At 45.6% G+C, this 17,862-nt stretch overlaps 2 protein-coding genes across 9 annotated transcripts in view; both read left to right on the forward strand.

Moving 5' to 3' along the window:
• Positions 1-1,530: 1,530 nt before the first annotated feature.
• EXOC1L (exocyst complex component 1 like) lies at positions 1,531-12,661 on the forward strand. Its single transcript, XM_053403157.1, has 3 exons — positions 1,531-1,867; positions 9,398-9,528; positions 11,147-12,661. The coding sequence occupies exons 1-3, from the start codon at positions 1,747-1,749 to the stop codon at positions 11,414-11,416; spliced, it is 522 nt and encodes a 173-aa protein (XP_053259132.1). The 5' UTR covers positions 1,531-1,746; the 3' UTR covers positions 11,417-12,661.
• Positions 12,662-15,924: 3,263 nt separating this feature from the next.
• Positions 15,925-17,862, forward strand: part of EXOC1 (exocyst complex component 1) — a 30,948-nt gene continuing 29,010 nt past the window's right edge. For 7 of the 8 annotated variants that reach the window (XM_053402361.1, XM_053402365.1, XM_053402366.1 and 4 more), the window contains exon 1: positions 15,951-16,059. The gene's annotated coding sequence lies outside the window, so the exon portion shown is untranslated. The other variant, XM_053402363.1, reaches the window with a different exon arrangement.

Raw genomic sequence — 17,862 nt, forward strand, 5'->3', positions numbered from 1 at the left:
ACAGAGAAAATGCAAAACTGATTTAAATATCATTTGTGAAAATGGCTTAAATGTGCTGTTAATAGCCTCCCTGGAGGAGTGGGGGAGTTAGAAAAGAGAAAGCAATTCTGCTAATGAGCAAGGAGATGAATTAAAGATATTATTTAAAATCAATAGTGTTTACAGATGCTCTTTCCACTCAGGTCGTCAGCTGAGGGTAGCTTGCCAATCTAGCACTTTTTGAGCACACACACCCCAATGGGGCTAATCCCTCTGAAAAACAGGAGATATGTTGTGTTGAACCCATCAGGCAAAATATAGAGCTTAGAGCAGGGGTCGGCAAGGCTTACTGGGCATGGGCTAGATCACTCCCACAGAGATCCTCTGTGGGCCAGACCGGCGCAGCGCAACGCCAGAAATCATGTATGCGCATGTCCATTTTGCCATAAATCACTTCTGCGTGTGCCCAAATGCCGAAAATCGCTTCTGCGCAGGCGCAATTTTTGGCATCTGGGCATGTGCAGAAGCGATTTCCGGAGCTGCGGAAGAGAGTCCCAGCGCTGTGCTGTGCCAATTTAGCACAGCATGTGGGGACTCGACGAGCGGACGGCTTGGTTCAGGAGCGGCTTATGGGCCGGTTAAGTGACCCCCATGCGTCACTTTCGGCCCATCGGCCTTAGGTTGCCGACTTCTGGCTTAGAGCCATGGTTCTCAACATGAAGCACACGCCCCACAAGGGGGGCAATTTGATTTTTAAGGAGGCATTTTGGAAGCTTGTTTAGGCCAAGATAATGGCCTTTTCCTCCACATGAATAGGAGTTCACTTTTTAAATAATTAGAATTATATGTCATGGGCGGGGGCGGATCAGGATTTTAGAGATGCTTAGGTGGGGCATGGCAAAAAAGGGGCTGGGAACCACTGGCTTAGGAAGAAATTAAGCAGGTGGAAGTCATTAAGACTACACAGAATTGAATGATTTCAAAAATATTTGTGGAAGGGATTAGCTTTGGGAAAGGATGAACAAAATGTTTCATAAACGAAATGTTTTGCAACATTTGTATACCATTGGAACAAAACTCTAGCATGGAAAGGGTTACATGAGAAAAACCAGCTTTCCAGAATTTCTATAACCCGGATGGTGGATGTTTTTTTCTGGTGTCCTGAAAGTGAAGATCTGGATTTAGTGCTGAAGCCCTTTCTGAACTGGCAGGTGGTTTCAGAGCCAGAACTGTCTGGCTTCCCTTCATTTCTGAAGCGATGCACGTAGACTTGTGGCAAAAGTTAAGTGTTCGGGAACAGCAGCGGCACTGCAGATGAGGGCGGGCGAGGAGATGTAGCTCCTGCTCCTGTCTCTTCTTTCGCCAGTGGTAATATCCTTAATGGAAGATCATCTCAATCAATACCTCCAGGCAGCTGTTAACTGACTGGGATAATGGAATCAAAATGAGTTAGTGCGAATGGGGCTTCCTCGCTGCTCTGGTATTAAAGATGCCTCTGCCCTGGGAGAGTCAGGGGGCTGCTGAGACCCACAGAAGACAATCTCTCTTCACATCAGCAAACTATGTCAGAGAAGAGGAACCTCTGTTGCTGGGCAGGACTCTGAATGGGGCCGCTGGTCTTCTGGCCAACAAGCTGGGAGCTGTGGCCTGATTGCCGTGTGACACTGAACCCAGGTCCTAACTCCTGGAGGGACTCTAGAAGGAAGAAGGAGAAGAGGTGTGGAAACAAGACATCTGCCTGGGTCGCTCGTGATCAAAGCCAAGGCAATGTCATCGTTGGTGAAAGAGGACCTCAACAAGAAGCTGTTCAAATCCCTTGGGCAAAGGTTGTATGAGTTCATTGAAGTTGAGTGTTCGGGCAAGGATCGCTTCTACCTTTGCGCTTCAGGTAAATAGGGAAGGGCCTAACAAGGTCCAGGCTGCAGCTATCCAACCTGGTGTGTGTAGGGACTAAGAGTGTGAGTTGGGAGCCATACATTTCTGATTCAAAGCTCTCCTTAGTCATGAACTAATGTGGCGCCTTGTAGAGAAACCACAGTTCTCTCAGCCTCAGTCTATCTGCAGCAGAAAGGTAATATAACGGACGGATATAATGTGTGGGGGATGCTTTGAAAAAATCCAACACAAATGTTAAATATTTATATTTGACAGGGGATCTCCTGGCTGTAATTTCATGCCATTTCCAATAAATCTGATGTATTCTGATTAATGGGATTTATTTCCAAGTAAGGCAGCAGTCTTAAGCACATCTGCTTGGAATTATGAAATCAATGAAATTTTCTTCAAAGTAAATGTGACGGGGATTGGACTTTGAAAGCGTTTAGAGTTAAGAGGCTGGTGCTTCCCACAAGTCCAAGAAAAAGAATAGTAATCTAGTTTTACAGTAAATTCTAATGCATGGTTACTCGGAATTCAGTTGTACTTATTTTAATGGGGCCTACTCCTAAATAGGAGGTTTTAGCTGATAGCTTGAGTTTGTTTGTAAATGCTTATTTACATCTCACTGTGTCAGCTGTAGGCAGACTGCATTTCATATTGTGCCAGCGCAATGGCATCTTCCTTTTCAATCTGCAGTACTAAGCCTATTTCTGATTAGATGTACCGTAATTCTTACTGCATTCATTTTCAAGCCAATGTGCTCAGGATTGACTTATCTTAATTGTTTGTTGCCATCTCCCTGCATGCTTCAAATTGGCCCAACTCATAACAGTGTTTACAGGTTCCCTATGTCTTCTAGTAATTGAGAAATGTGTGAAGCTAGAAGATATTGTAAGTTTGTGGGTTTTGTTTGCATTGTAGTTCTGGTTGCCATTGTAGAGGATTTGTTAGTTTTTCCTTCTTATGTAAGTACAACTACAAATTGTTTAGATATTTGTTCCACTGCTTTGAGCCTTGATACTAGGTGTTTTTGCAATGCAATAATTTATCACCACAAATCATCGCCAATAGAGCTATTTTGGTAGTTTAACAGAGATGCTAATCAGAAGTTTGTATGTGTGTAAGATTTCCTACAAAACCCTAGGGAAAGATTGTCCTCTTTTCTTCCCAATATGATAATATAAGCACCTGTAACATAAAGCAAATAATTTTGTAGTTGGGGTACTTTCAAAGATTTTTTTCAACGAATTGAAAGACTTTAATATCCTTGATTAACTTCTGCTGATAATATATTTATCACCTAAATGTATGGTCAATGTGCCCTATTATCACCCATATTGGGGGTGAGGTATGCCACTAATATGAAGATCTGCTGGTTGCATTGTTTCATGCTGCTAAATATTTCCAAATGCAAGACCTCAAAAGAATGCAGAGGGACGAGTTTTCTTCTGAAATAGTGAGGGAGCAACATTTTTGTAATCAATAGGACTGTACAAAAGGGGGTGAAGAAATCGTTTTTGCCCAGAATATTAGGAAAGAAAAAGCAGGGACACCATCAAAGGCCACCACCTCAGAGTCAGTGAATGTTAAAGCACGGAATCAGAATGGGTGGTGAATTAATGGATTGGAGGACAGAATGCCTCTGGGGCAAAACTTGCTTCCTTATCTGTATAGCCGAAAATATGAAATTACTGGTCATGAGAGATTCTTTCCCTAGAAGACACATTTGCTCTTGCTAGCCTCCTTCACGCTGCCCTTTTGCAGGTGCCATCTGCAAAACCTCCCTCAAAACAAGATCCTTCAGTATCTGCATTTTTCTCACTTGAAATCCAGTGGTTCTTTGCTTCACTGCTGGGCAAAAATTAACATAGACCAAACCAAGATTCAGTAAGTCACTATGGAGTTTCAGAACCTACTGCTGCCTCTGAAATTCATTTTGATATTCACAGTCTTCACTTTGCTTTACCCAGAGCTTCACCCTGACAGTCACAAGAGGCAGCTCTAGGGGAGCGCAACTGTTGGAGTCGCACCAGGCACAAAGCTTGTGGGGCGCCACAACAGGCGCCACCACTCTTACGTCCAATGGAAGGCGAGAGGCAGTGGGCACCAAATTTTGGCACTGCACAAGGTGCCACTGAAATTTGAGACACCGAGGTCCGCCAATGCACCCACATTCCTATTAACTTAAAAGGCAACTTGGTTCCAATCAATTTGCTTGACAACTGGGTTGTGCACAGGAAAAACTATGTACAGTGGTACCTCGGGTTAAGAACTTAATTTGTTCTTTGTTGTTGTTGTTAGTTAGTCGTTTAGTCGTGTCTGACTCTTTGTGACCCCATGGACCAGAGCACGCCAAGCACACCTGTCTTCCACTGCCTCCCGCAGCTTGGTCAAACTCATGCTGGTAGCTTCGAGAACACTATCCAACCATCTCGTCCTCTGTCGTCCCCTTCTCCTTGTGCCCTCCATCTTTCCCAACATCAAGGTCTTTTCCAGGGAGTCTTATCTTCTCATGAGGTGGCCAAAGTATTGGAGCCTCAGTTTCACGATCTGTCCTTCCAGTGAGTACTCAGAGATGATTTCCTTAAGAATGGATAGGTTTGATCTTCTTGCAGTCCATGGGACTCTCAAGAGTCTCCTCCAGCACCAGAATTCAAAAGCATCAATTCTTCGGCAATCAGCCTTCTTTATGGTCCAGCTCTCAATTTGTTCTTAACCTGGTACTATTTCTGGGTTAGTGGAGTCTGTAACCTGAAGCGTCTGTAACCTGAGGTACCACTGTAATTGTCTTCCAAAAATTGTTTTAAAAGGAAAGGCTATATTTAGCAAAGCAGTGGCCAGTTTCCAAAGAGGCAAACTAGCTGCATACAAACAAAGGGATTTGGAATGGTGCTTCTCAGGCAGCAGTCTTTCATGACACATGGCAAAAAACTTTTGTAAGTTAAAATTTTCCAAAAGCAGTTTGTGATATGGTATAGAAGTCTGGTCTTCTGAACAGGAAATGTCAAAAATAAATAAATCCATGGGGCCTGCGCAATCCTTTGTATGTATTTAAAATAGCTCTTAGGTTTCAGTCAATGTATTCAGGATCATGGTTCAAAGTGACAGATCTAGCTGTACTCAGAAATAAACCGCACTGGAATTAATAGGATTAACTTCAAAGTAAGTAAGACACGGGTGGCGCTGTGGGTAAAAGCCTCAGCGCCTAGGGCTTGCCGATCGAAAGGTCGGCGGTTCGAATCCCCGCAGCGGGGTGCGCTCCCGCTGCTCGGTCCCAGCGCCTGCCAACCTAGCAGTTCGAAAGCACCCCCGGGTGCAAGTAGATAAATAGGGACCGCTTACTAGCAGGAAGGTAAACGGCGTTTCCGTGTGCGGCTCTGGCTCGCCAGAGCAGCGATGTCACGCTGGCCACGTGACCCGGAAGTGTCTCCGGACAGCGCTGGCCCCCGGCCTCTTGAGTGAGATGGGCGCACAACCCTAGAGTCTGTCAAGACTGGCCCGTACGGGCAGGGGTACCTTTACCTTTACCTTAAGTATGCTGAGGATTACCTGTGGATATTCATAGTGCTATACATATATATATATATATATATATATATATATATATATATATATGTTAAGAGTTGGGCTTTTAAACTTGCACGCATGTTGCATCATGCAAATCACACAAAGTGCATCAGTTACAAAGTGCATATGCATGCATCATTCTTTATACACTTGTCAGAAGGCTGAGTCAGTGTGTGAGGTAAACCACAACAAACACACTCCATTTCCAGGTCTTCATTGGGCATATGGCATCTTCCATCATTCAGCACCCTGGACAGCTCCACTGAAACTAAGCAAAACTTGGAAGTCCCAAGTGTGCAAAGTGAAGCACTTGTATGTGTATCCTAGGCTTTGCAGATACTGTACTCCAAGCAAGATACCGTGGTCCTGGCCTTGAGCCAGTTGGTTAGAGGAGGTAGCAATCGGGGGGGGGGCGGTGTGAAAGAAAGATGGAGCTGTTTGCTTTCTTCCCACTGCTTGGTAAAGCGAAGGGAGGATGAGCAACCTGAGCAGTATAGAGGTGAAGAGAAAATGGTCTGGGTCTGGGTCTGGGGTGGAGAGCATCTTTCTCAGGATATCAAACATGGCAGTGATAGGCTCTGTGTTTTACCATCAGGCGTCCTATTGGGAAGACCCAGTTTTCTGAGTGTATGTTCTGGAAGTTGGGCAATAGGGGCAGTACAGGATTCCTTTTGGTGTACCGACCTCCCCGCTGCACCAAGGATTCCCTGTCCGAGCTGCTTCAGGTCGTGGCGGATGTTCTCCTGGAGACACCTAGCTTGGTTGTCCTAGGGGATTTTAACATCCATGCCGACACGACCTTACAAGGGGCCGCTCGGGACTTCGTGGAAAGCATGGCCTCCATGGGGCTGTCCCTGAATAAGTTGGGCCCAACTCATAGTCATGGGCATGCCTTAGACCTGGCGTTCACCTCTAGTGACGTGGGTGATCTGACACTAAGTAAAAGCGAAACGAAAGAAGTGCCATGGTCAGATCACTTCCTGGTGCAACTGGACTTCTCCGCGACCCTTCCCCTTTGCAGGGAGGTGGGACCGATTCGGATGGTCCGCCCCCACCACTTAATGATCCAAATGGTTTCCAGAGAGTGGTAGGGGATGCTTTATCCCATGTTGATGGCCTTTCAGCTGATTCCCTGGTGGCCCCCTGGAATGCGGAGTTAACCAGGGCTATCGACTGTCTGGCTCCGAAGCGCCCTCTCCGATTGCATGGAGCCCGGACAGCCCCGTGGTTTTCCCCGGAGCTGAGGGCGATGAAACAATCGTTGAGACAGCTAGAGCGTCGGTGGCAGAAAACTCACTCCGAATCTGACCAGACACAGGTTAGAGCTTAACGTCGAGCCTACCAAGTGGCGATAGCGCCGGTGAAGAAGACTTTCTTCACCGCCTCTATTGCATCTGCAGAAAATAGTAGCAGGAGACTCTTTCAGGTGGTTCGCAATTTAACGGAACCACCTTTACCACCGGGGCCTTGTAAAGACCCCAAGATCTCCTGCAACGATTTTGCAAAGTTTTTTGCAGATAAAATCACTCATATTCGGATGGAGCTAGACACCACCCCGTGGGAGCAGGGCTAGGGCGGGAGAGTGCTAGAGCCCTGTCTGGTCAAGTTGCATGGAATCAATTTCAATCCGTTACCCCCGAGGATGTGGACAGGCTGCTTGGACGCGTGAAACCAACCACCTGTCTCCTTGATCCTTGCCCATCCTGGCTAATAAAAGCAAGCCGGGAAGGGCTGGGCGATGGGCTCTGTGGGGTGGTGAATGCTTCCCTCTGTGAGAGAACATTCCCAGATCCGCTGAAAGAGGCGGTCATTAAACCGCTTCTTAAAAAACCATCTTTAGACCCGGCCAGTATGGCCAACTATCGCCCAGTATCAAATCTTCCATTCTTGGGCAAGGTGATTGAGCGCGTGGTTGCTGAACAACTCCAGGCACGCCTGGAGGATGCGGACCATTTGGATCCCTTCCAATTGGGATTCAGGCCTCATCATGGGACTGAAACTGCCTTGGTCGCACTAGTTGATGATCTCCGGCGAGCTAGGGACAAAGGTGAGAGTTGTTTCCTAGTTCTGCTGGATCTCTCAGCGGCCTTTGATACAATCGACCATAACGTCCTTCTGGACTGTCTAGAGGGGCTGGGAGCTGGGGGCACTGTTATACAGTGGTTTCGCTCCTTCCTCCTGGGCCGTGTTCAGAAAGTGGTGGTGGGGGATGAGTGTTCAGACCCCTGGGCCCTCACTTGTGGGGTGCCTCAGGGTTCCGTCCTCTCCCCCATGTTTTTTAACATCTATATGAAGCCGCTGGGAGAGATCATCAGGGGGGTTGGACTGGGTGTCCATCAATATGCAGATGATACCCAGCTCTACCTCTCTTTCAAATCAGAACCAGTGAAGGCGGTGAAGGTCCTGTGTGAGTGCCTGGAAGCGGTTGGAGGATGGATGGCGGCTAATGGATTGAAGTTGAATCCTGACAAGACAGAAGTACTGTTTTTGGGGGACAGGGGGTGGGCTGGTGTGGAGGACTCCCTGGTCCCGAATAGGGTAACTGTGCCCCTGAAGGACCAGGTGCGCAGCCTGGGAGTCATTTTGGACTCACAGCTGTCCATGGAGGCGCAGGTCAATTCTGTATCCAGGGCAGCTGTCTACCAACTCCACCTGGTACGCAGGCTGAGACCCTATCTGCCTGCGGACTGTCTCGCCAGAGTGGTGCATGCTCTAGTTATCTCCCGCTCGGACTACTGCAATGCACTCTACGTGGGGCTACCTTTGAAGGTGACTCGGAAACTACAACTAATCCAGAATGCGGCAGCTAGACTTGTGACTGGGGGCGGCCGCCGAGACCACATAACACCGTTCTTGAAAGACCTAAATTGGCTCCCAATACGTTTCCGAGCACAATTCAAAGTGCTGATGTTGACCTTTAAAGCCCTAAACGGACTCGGCCCAGTATACCTGAAGGAGCGTCTCCACCCCCATCGTTCTGCCCAGACGCTGAGGTCCAGCGCCGAGGGCCTTCTGGCGGTTCCCTCATTGCGAGAAGCAAAGCTACAGGGAACCAGGCAGAGGGCCTTCTCGGTAGTGGCGCCCGCCCTGTGGAACGCCCTCCCATCAGATGTCAAAGCGATAAACAACTACCTGACATTCAGAAGACATCTTAAGGCAGCCCTGTTCAGGGAAGTTTTTAACGTGTGATATTTTAGTGTATTTTTGGTTTCTATGGAAGCCGCCCAGAGTGGCTGGGGAAACCCAGCCAGATGGGCGGGGTACAAATAATAAATTATTATTATTATTATTATTATTATTATTTATTATTATGGCTTCTTCCTGCAAGCACCTATTTCCTAACCCTTTCCCCCACAAACTTTAGGGAAGTTTCTTTATGTTTGATGTTTTATTGTGCTTTTGGAAGCCACCCTGAGTGGCTGGGGAAACCCAGCCAGATGGGCGGGGTATAAATAATAAAATTATTATTAATAATAATATTAATATAGCAGCATGTAAAAGAGGTGAAATCGCTGGCTCTGAAGCAGCTGCCAGATTTAGGTAAATTAGTGGATGCAACATGAATGCAACATCAGTGTGAGAGAATCTAAGAGTGGACAAATGCACAAAACACTGGAGGCAGTGTGAACTTTACCCTCACAATCTTATATTAGTATATCAGTAACATTGTACATCCATTAGCCAGCCTGTACAGGATGTTTCGGTGCCACTGAAGTGTTTGTATATTGAGGTGGCAATCTTAGTCACATTTACTTGTAAGTTCCATTTGGAACTTGCTTCCAAATAAGGATGCTTATTGTACAAGATAAAATATGCCTGCTAAGTGTATCCAAACTTAACAAATTTCAGACACTGTTGGGGCCTATTCATTAATTGAAATTATATAGTGTTTCTAAAAATAACAGAGAATTACTTTTCATATAAGTGCAGAAATGTATGATCTGTGCAAACTCTTTTTTTTTTTGTCTTGCAGTAACAAAAGGTGAAGAAGTACAAATAACTATGGTGAAACACTTTAGAATAGGCCTTGATGAGAATTATGAAATATCTGAAAAATGGTTTCTTGATGATTTGGAGATGATTGATGGGAAAGAAGCTGATACTGTAAGGACTGCTTTTTATTATAAGGCATCATTGTACTGCAGTTTGTGATGTAATCTTTGGAATGAAATACTAACACAAGAAGTTATTATGTTAAAATTGCATCATGAGATTTCAGGCGGAATATTTTGTAGCATATCCATACTATGATTGCTCCACATACAAGCTTTGCTGGCCAAAACCACTAAGCAATCTATTTCAGTTCTATGAACCTTATCCAATTAGCAGCAGCAACAAAAAGAACCATTTGAGTTTAAGGGCTTTCCATGTTCTCTCAAGCTCCAAACTGTGTGGAAATTACAGTCTTATTTAAGCAGTAATGATATAGTACGTTATCTTATGGTCAATTTCAGCACTGCCACTATCTTGGAGCTCAAATTATGGAAATTCATTCACGCAACATATTAAACCAAACTTTTTGTTAATTGAATACAAACATTTTGAATGAAGAAGGAAGAACTATCCTCAGTACTAGGAAATTACACAGCATCTAGAAAGACAGGAATTCACATGCAATTTACATTATTACTTTGAATTGGTTAATTTATTGAGCAAAAGGAAGTTGGAAATAAAACTTGGCAATTTCTTTCCTCACCAGGGTTTCCACCCCATGTCTCTCAAATCTGCTCCCTGCTTCTTTTCACCTTTAAGTTCTAAACCTCTTGGCCTAACTGAACTTTAAATACTTTAAGGCAGAGGTTTTCAACCTTTTTGAGTCCACTGCTCCCTTAACCAACTACAGTCTTTCTGCAACACCCCTGTGGGGCTCAGGAGCCCAGTTAGGTCACCCCTTGCCTGCAGCCTCTCATCCTTTTTCAAATACCCACCTTTGTGGAGTCTTCCCTCAGGCTCCTCTCCCCTCTCTTTGGGAGGTATCTGAGCAACAGTTCAGTCTCTGAGCTGTCTTCCTGCCCCAAAGAGAGTTTCCTTCTCACACTGCGCCACAGGGGCCTGGGAAGCACCCCAAAGCCTGCCCCAGAGGCACAATTTGCCTGGAGAGCTTGTAGCTAGGGCTGCTGCAACAAACAGCTGCACAACCCTTTGGGAGGCAGAGGTGCGAGAGGGCATCAGAGGAGGGAAGGAAGGAAAGAGGGAGGGACAAAGGACAGTGGTGCCCGTGGCATCCCTGAGCACCATTCAAGGCACCCCAGGGTGCCATGGCACACTGGTTGTAGGCCACTGCTTTAAGACTTAGGCCTGATTTGTCAAAGAGAGAGAAAGAGAGACAGAGAGAGGAAAGTACTCTTGCTCTCATGTGATTCTATTTCAATTACATACACCATTTCAAAATTTCAGAAATATTAACTTTTAATAGCAACGAACATATCTGAAGCAAATTATAACTATTCAAATAGTTCTATTTCATCAAAATTTCTGCTAACTGGTAGAAGGATTCCCTCCCCACCCCCAACAACAGCAGCAAAAAGAACTGGCACAAGTTGTACAAATTAGAACCACCCAAGAGTTTGGGGAATATTTCCAAAATCTATCTTGGATCAATAAATGTTTTTTTATCCAAAATAACATGCCCAAGCTACAAGGCAATTGAGTGCAGTGCAATAAGGATTTAGACACTATCATACAAGTAATAATTTTTCTCTTTTTATTTATTTCTTTTCAGGATAATCCGTGGTTTGATATGCATTTCAAGAAAGTCTATAGCTGGGAAGCTTATAGCTGTGCATCTAAATACGCCTTTGCGCGGACATTAAATAAACTGAACGAGATGTACCTCCAGAAGGACTTGAAGATAGTCAACTTTGATTTTACCTACATAAATGATGGTTCACTCTGGTCATCTAACAATGGGGATGACTGCTTAGTACTTATGAGAATCTGCTTCTATGCATCCAACCTTTTGTGTCTGTCTCTGTGCCCTCTGCCTGTCTGACTATTATCACTCTCTCCGGATTTGGATACAATTTCAAAATAAGGTTTTTAAATAGTTCAATTCCGTACTGTCAGGGTTTCGATTTTTCATAAACGGTTACAATTTTTTATATAAATTGTTCATCTCAAAGAGAGAGTCTTGACAATATAGGTATGTGCTTAAATATTTATTTCCAACCACTTATTTCACCAAATTGAAACACATATTCAGGCTGCGTTCCTGTAATCACGTAGCCCATTGGACTCCATGGTGATTCCTCTGAATAGACATGTATAAGATTGCAAGATAGCTACAGCTACACAAAACTGTATGTTAGTTTTATACCGGTCTAACTGGCCTGGCTTCTCCCAAAGAAACATGGGAACTGTAGTCTGGCATGTGTTGGTGCTTAAGGGGGCAAGGAGTTGTGTCCCGTCCCTTTGTTACTGTGCATGCAATAAACTGCAGTGGGCAGGAGCGGCAAAGACAAGTCGTGTTATGCATTTTTATAAGATGGTTTTCCATTTCTGCCACCTCTGATCTTTAGTAGCCTTAGAACACAAAGCAAACAAATATGCACATTCCTACAATAAAGGTAAAGGGACCCCTGACCGTTAGGTCCAGTCGTGGACAACTCTGGGGTTGCGGCGCTCATCTCGCTTTACTGGCCGAGGGAGCCGGCGTACAGCTTCCGGGTCATGTGGCCAGCACGACTAAGCCGCTTCTGGCGAACCAGAGCAGCGCACGGAAACGCCGTTTACCTTCCCGCCGGAGCGGTACCTATTTATCTACTTGCACTTTGATGTGCTTTCAAACTGCTAGGTTGGCAGGAGCAGGGACCGAGCAACGGGAGCTCACCCCGTTGCGGGGATTCGAACCGCCGACCTTCTGATCGGCAAGTCCTAGGCTCTGTGGTTTAACCCACAATATCACCCGCCTATGCAATTTGTGCCCGCCAAGCCAAGATGGAACAGGCTCTTGCTGCCTATAAAGAGAACAAACAATGTGGCTTGTCCTGCACTTCTCAGACTCGAAGCAGAGCTAGTGAACAATGTTCAGCTCTGCAGGTCACAAGTTGTGTGTGCTTTGACTACAACAAAAATGAATAAATAAATAATCAGAAGAGTTGCACAGCATGCGCTGGGAATCATGCAGTTCCATTTGGATTGCAACTAGTCATGAGCAGTGGGTATAAGTCTGGATTTATATAATGATTATACATGTTTAAAGCACATAGCTTCCCCAAAGAATCATGGGAACTGTAGTTTGAGAAGAGTACTGGGAATTGCATGTCTGTTAAAGGAAAACTAGTTTCCAGTATTCTTTGGACGGAAGACATGCACTTAAAATGTGTCTTGAATGTGCTTTGTGGGGTGGGAATGTGAATGTGGGGTGATACTGAGCTACATAGACTCAGTGGTCTAACTTGATAGATGGCAGCTTACTTTATTTAAAAAGCAAAACAAAACTTTTAAGTTTTACATGTGAAAACAGCCTGCAGCAGATACATATTGCTATCAGTTTTATACTTAACACGCATATGGAAGCACTGGTGGCTGCAGGAGGAAGTTCCTTTAGTAACACTCTAATGAAACAACAAAAATTGAACTGTAAATACTCCCTGCCATTCTTTCTTAAGAAATGAACAAATAATTGATACTTTCAACAGACTTGTTTGGTATCCTTGGAACTGATATGTAACTACATATTTGTTACGTTCAACTATTTTTGCTCTTGCTTGGCTCTTCTTTATATGTGTAACTGGATTCAAATGAAAATACAGTGTATACTTAAAATACGACTGCTATGAATGTGGCTATCATATATGCATTGCTGCACACTCTGTTGTGAAAGTGAGCTGATTTAAACCTTTATGATACCTCATTCACATTCTCGGGGCACAATAGCTCAGGAATTCTTAAGTCATTACAACTATGGAATTTTTAAAGCATTATCTTTTTAATTGGTTTGATTCAGGATCAACAAACATGAATGGCATGTACTTTAAAATACAACCCCTCCCCCCCAAAAAAATAATTATGAGCCAGCTTACACTTGCTTCTGACCACTTCAATAGAGCTTTGGTTTGCAGAGGTGCCACTTGCATCAACTGGAATGTCCTTGTGATGCATAGTTCTTGTAGCACCCCTTTACAACCCTGATTTTGGAGAAGCCATTTCACACAAATGGCACCTTTGCATTAGCGCAAACCAGCCACTCCTCAGGGAGAAGGGATTTGTCTATTACATTTCTATCCCACCTTTCCTCCAGGGAGTTTAAGGCATCGCACATGGTTTCCAACCCCCCGCTTTCATCTTCACAACCCTGTGATATGATGGCTGGTTCAAAGTCACCAGTGGGGGATTTGAACCTGGATTTCTTCAGCTGTGGTCTGATGCTCTAACCACTGCACTGCAGTGATTATCTGACTCAATGGCAGATCTGGGGTTTGACTTGCGTGAAACGCTGAGGTCATCACACATTTCCAAGATGCTTACATCAGGGCTGCTGGAAAATCTAAACTGGCCCTAAATTCCGTGCCGAGACAAAACAAGAGGAGGGAAGAAAAGACAGAAGTAAGGGTTAGTTTCCAGTACTTCAATTATAAAGTAAGAATCACACACACAGTTTGTGGGAAATTGTTGAAGTGGCATTGTTAAGAAAGGACATTACTACACTTGCCTCCTTCCCAAAGCTGAGAAAGCATTAACTAGGTATTTTGATGGAGGTGAGAGGACTCTAGGCCTTGTCAGAATCCCCAAACCTCTTTCCCAAAGTCCAGCACCTTGCTTACCAGTTTTGGAAAGGCAGTGCGAAGGCTGGGGGAACATCAGATGTTGCTGAGGGCCACCAAAAACGGCCACAAGGGCTGCATGCAGCCCTCCGGCCACACGTCGGACCACCCTGCTGTAGATCAAGCATATTTGCAGAATGGTGGGGTGCACAGAAGGATTTCCTAGTTTGGTTTGACTGGACAGCTGGTTTCAGATTTGAAGGGTCTGATGCTTCAGTGACTGAAACTGTGTGCTTGGTTCTGTACACCCGTAATATCTACCCAGCCTGCTACATTTGTAAATAAACAGATTATTACAAAAGATGCAGTAAGTCTCCCGTGTTCTCTCCACTGAAGAAAACTGGTCCTGCAACGAATACTCTTGCATGACTACTGTCCTGGCTGGAGGGTGGCATATTTTTGAAAGCTGATTGCTTGCTGGAGGTCGGCAGTGATCGGTTTATTAAGCTGCTTGATTTTCTGAAGAGCTAAGTCAGTGAAACAAGACAGAACATAGCTAAAGTGCAAATGGCGGAAAACATGGAATAAATCTGACTGAATGCAAACCACAGTCGACCTTGTCTAGGTCAGCATTGGCCATCCTATTATTATTTTTCTTCGCCACCATCACTGCATGCACCCAGTACTGAGAAGCCTTTAACCGCCTGCCCTCAGGAGGAGCGGATGGGGACCCAGGTACACAGGTGCTCTGGACTAAGTAGCACACAATGCATTTACTCCAATGAATATCCGGAGTCCTTTCTCCTCCCCACATTGCTTATATGCCATGGGCTTTCGCCACGCCCCTTTGCCCGCGGTGGGAGGAGCGAAGGAAAGAGAACACTTAATAACCCCGCCCTCTTTCCCCAATCAACGCCCATCTCCACCTTTTTTTGGTCCTGCGCCTCCTGTTTGCATCTTTCCCTCTCACAGAGATAGAATAGAATGACCCATGCAATTATGTGCATGGAGAGTTTCCGGGTCTTGCATTAGAAGCTATGTCAAAATCCACACACGCTCTCTCTCTCTCTCTGTCTCTCTCTCTGTCTCTCTCTCTCTCTCACACTCACTCACTCACACGCACACACACCATGACAGCTGTCTATTAAAATCTCCACCATAGAATTGTAGACTTGGAAGGGAACCTGAGAACCAACCCCCTGCAATGCAGGAGGTATGTAGTTGTCCTGTACAGAAATCGAGCCTGCAATCTTGCCATGATCAGCACCATGCTCTGAGTTATCTACGTAAATTGAGTAGAATTTAGCCTTTTGTTCTAAGTGCGATTGGGATCCCCAAACAATCCCGGGGCAAATGCCTTTTTTCTTTTCTTTTCGCTTTCAAGTATAGCATATATTCAGTCAGTTAGTTTCTTCTTGTGTTTACACTTGTTATATATCCCCCCCCAAAAAAGTACCTAATTATATGTGCACTAAACATGGTGAGACGTAAATAAAAAAGAGAAAAAGAGAAAGACAAACATAACCCATGTAGAAGGGAAAATAAAGGGAGGAGAGGAAAAAACCAAAAACACTGAAAGGAGCGAGAAAGGAAATAGTACAGGTGCTCAGAACGGTTCGCCCGCCCCCCCAAGGAGCAAGAAAGGAAATACAGCTGCTCAGAATAGTGCCCCCCCGTGTCACTCTTGATTTTTCGACATCTATGGTTATCACACTCCCCACTGATCTCTGCGGCGGCGGAGGACGCTCCTCCGTCACGTGTTACGGTCCTTACTCCGTGTACTTCCGGTTCTTTTCGGTGACAGGAGTGGGAAAGGCGAGTGGGGAGGGAGGGACAGAGGCAGCAGCGTTTCCTCGGAGCCTGACAGCGGCTGGCGGCTTTAGAGGAGCAGCTTCGGGAAAGGGCTTTTCTCCCCAGCCCAGGCTGCGGGGTAAGAGGGGTCTCTCTGCATGGGGGTGCATATAGGGTGGTCGTGGGGGCTCCACGGGCAGGTCCCCCCACCCGCCCCTCCGGTGCTCCTCGCAGTGGCCCCTTCGCCTCACGCCCTTTACTCACCCCACCCCATAGGCCTGCTGTCGAAGCGCCCCTCTTCTTCGGAAGGGGGACCCGAGTCCCTCACCGGGAAGCCGCCCTCGCCTGCCTTGGCTTCCCTCTCCAGGGAGCCCCATCTTAGTGCGACCACCTTTGTTTTGGCAAAATACGGGGGGGGGGGTTGGGGTGCGAGGTTTGTATGTTTGTTCTGTTGCTGAAGTGGCTTCAAAGCAATCCTTAAAAATAATAATTGGTTTTTCAAATTAAAATGTCACAGAGATAAACATAAATCGTTAAAAAACAAGATTCCAAGGACTTCATCTATCACTTAGGTAGGGACGTGGGTGGCACTGTGGGTTAAACCACAGAGCCTAGGACTTGCCGATCAGAAGGTCAGCGGTTCGAACCCCCACCACAGGGTGAGCTCCCGTTGCTCGGTCCCAGTTCCTGCCCACCTAGCAGTTCGAAAGCACACCAGTGCGAGTAGATGAATAGGTACCGCTCCGGCGGAAAGGTAAACGGTGTTTCCGTGCGCTGCTCTGGTTCGCCAGAAGCGGCTTAGTCATGCTGGCCACATGACCCGGAAGCTGTACGCCGGCTCCCTCGGCCAATAAAGCGAGATGAGTGCCGCAACCCCAGAGTCGGCCACGACTGGACCTAATGGTCAGGGGTCCTTTACCTTTACTAGACCATGGGTAGGCAAACTAAGGCCCGGGAGCCGGATCCGGCCCAATCGCCTTCTAAATCTGGCCTGTGGACAGTCCAGAAACCAGAGCAGAATGTGTCCTTTTATTTAAAACGCACCTCTGGGTTATTTGTGAGGTATAGGAATTTGTTCATTTCCCCCCAAAAAAATATAGTCCGCCCCCCCCAAGGTCTGAGGGACAGTGGACCAGACCCCTGCTGAAAAAGTTTGCTGACACCTGACGTAGACTAAGTAATAGATACATGATGGGGTGGCGGGAAGTCGCTAGAAACTCAAGAAGAACGTATTGTGATGTGATGTAACAAATATTACCATTTTCTTTACTTTCTTTTGGATAACCCTTTTCTTTTTTACTTCTTTTTAAGCTCAGTAAAGCATTAACCCCCCCCCCGCAAGATTCCAAGGAACTTCCATCCTCCCCTTTGTGGGTCCTATTTTTATCAACCATTTCCTCCCGCATCTTTTATGATGATCCAAATCTTTTCCATCTCCATTGATTCCAGAATTCACCCTTAAACTACAAATGATATTTCAATCCTACTAACGATTTTAAAGATAAGGTATAATTTCCCCCCATTCCTTATTAAAATTTTGGACTTCCTGATTTCTGATTCTTCCTGTCATTTTAGCCATCTCTGCTTAGTCCATCAACTTCATTTGCCATTCTTCTCTGGTAGGCTTCAAAGCGATCCATGACAGATCAGTTGCAGCCTAACGGAACGGTCCCTCTAGAATTTGTCACACGTGCACACAGTTGCACATGAATTTGTAAACCTGTCTGTGCTTGGCTGCCCAGAGCTTAAATATGTGACCTTTCACGCACCCTTTCAAACACATGCATTTGGAGAGGATTCCTACCTTGAGACAGAGAGAAGACCTGAAATGCAGGACAAAACTATATATCAATACCGGTCATAGCATTTTACATAAAAATACAGAATGATACGGTAATACGGTATACAGGACAGGTGTCGACCCTATCCCTTCCCCACCAAA

This window comes from Podarcis raffonei, chromosome 9 (genome assembly GCF_027172205.1).
Source record: "Podarcis raffonei isolate rPodRaf1 chromosome 9, rPodRaf1.pri, whole genome shotgun sequence".
NCBI lineage: Eukaryota > Metazoa > Chordata > Lepidosauria > Squamata > Lacertidae > Podarcis > Podarcis raffonei.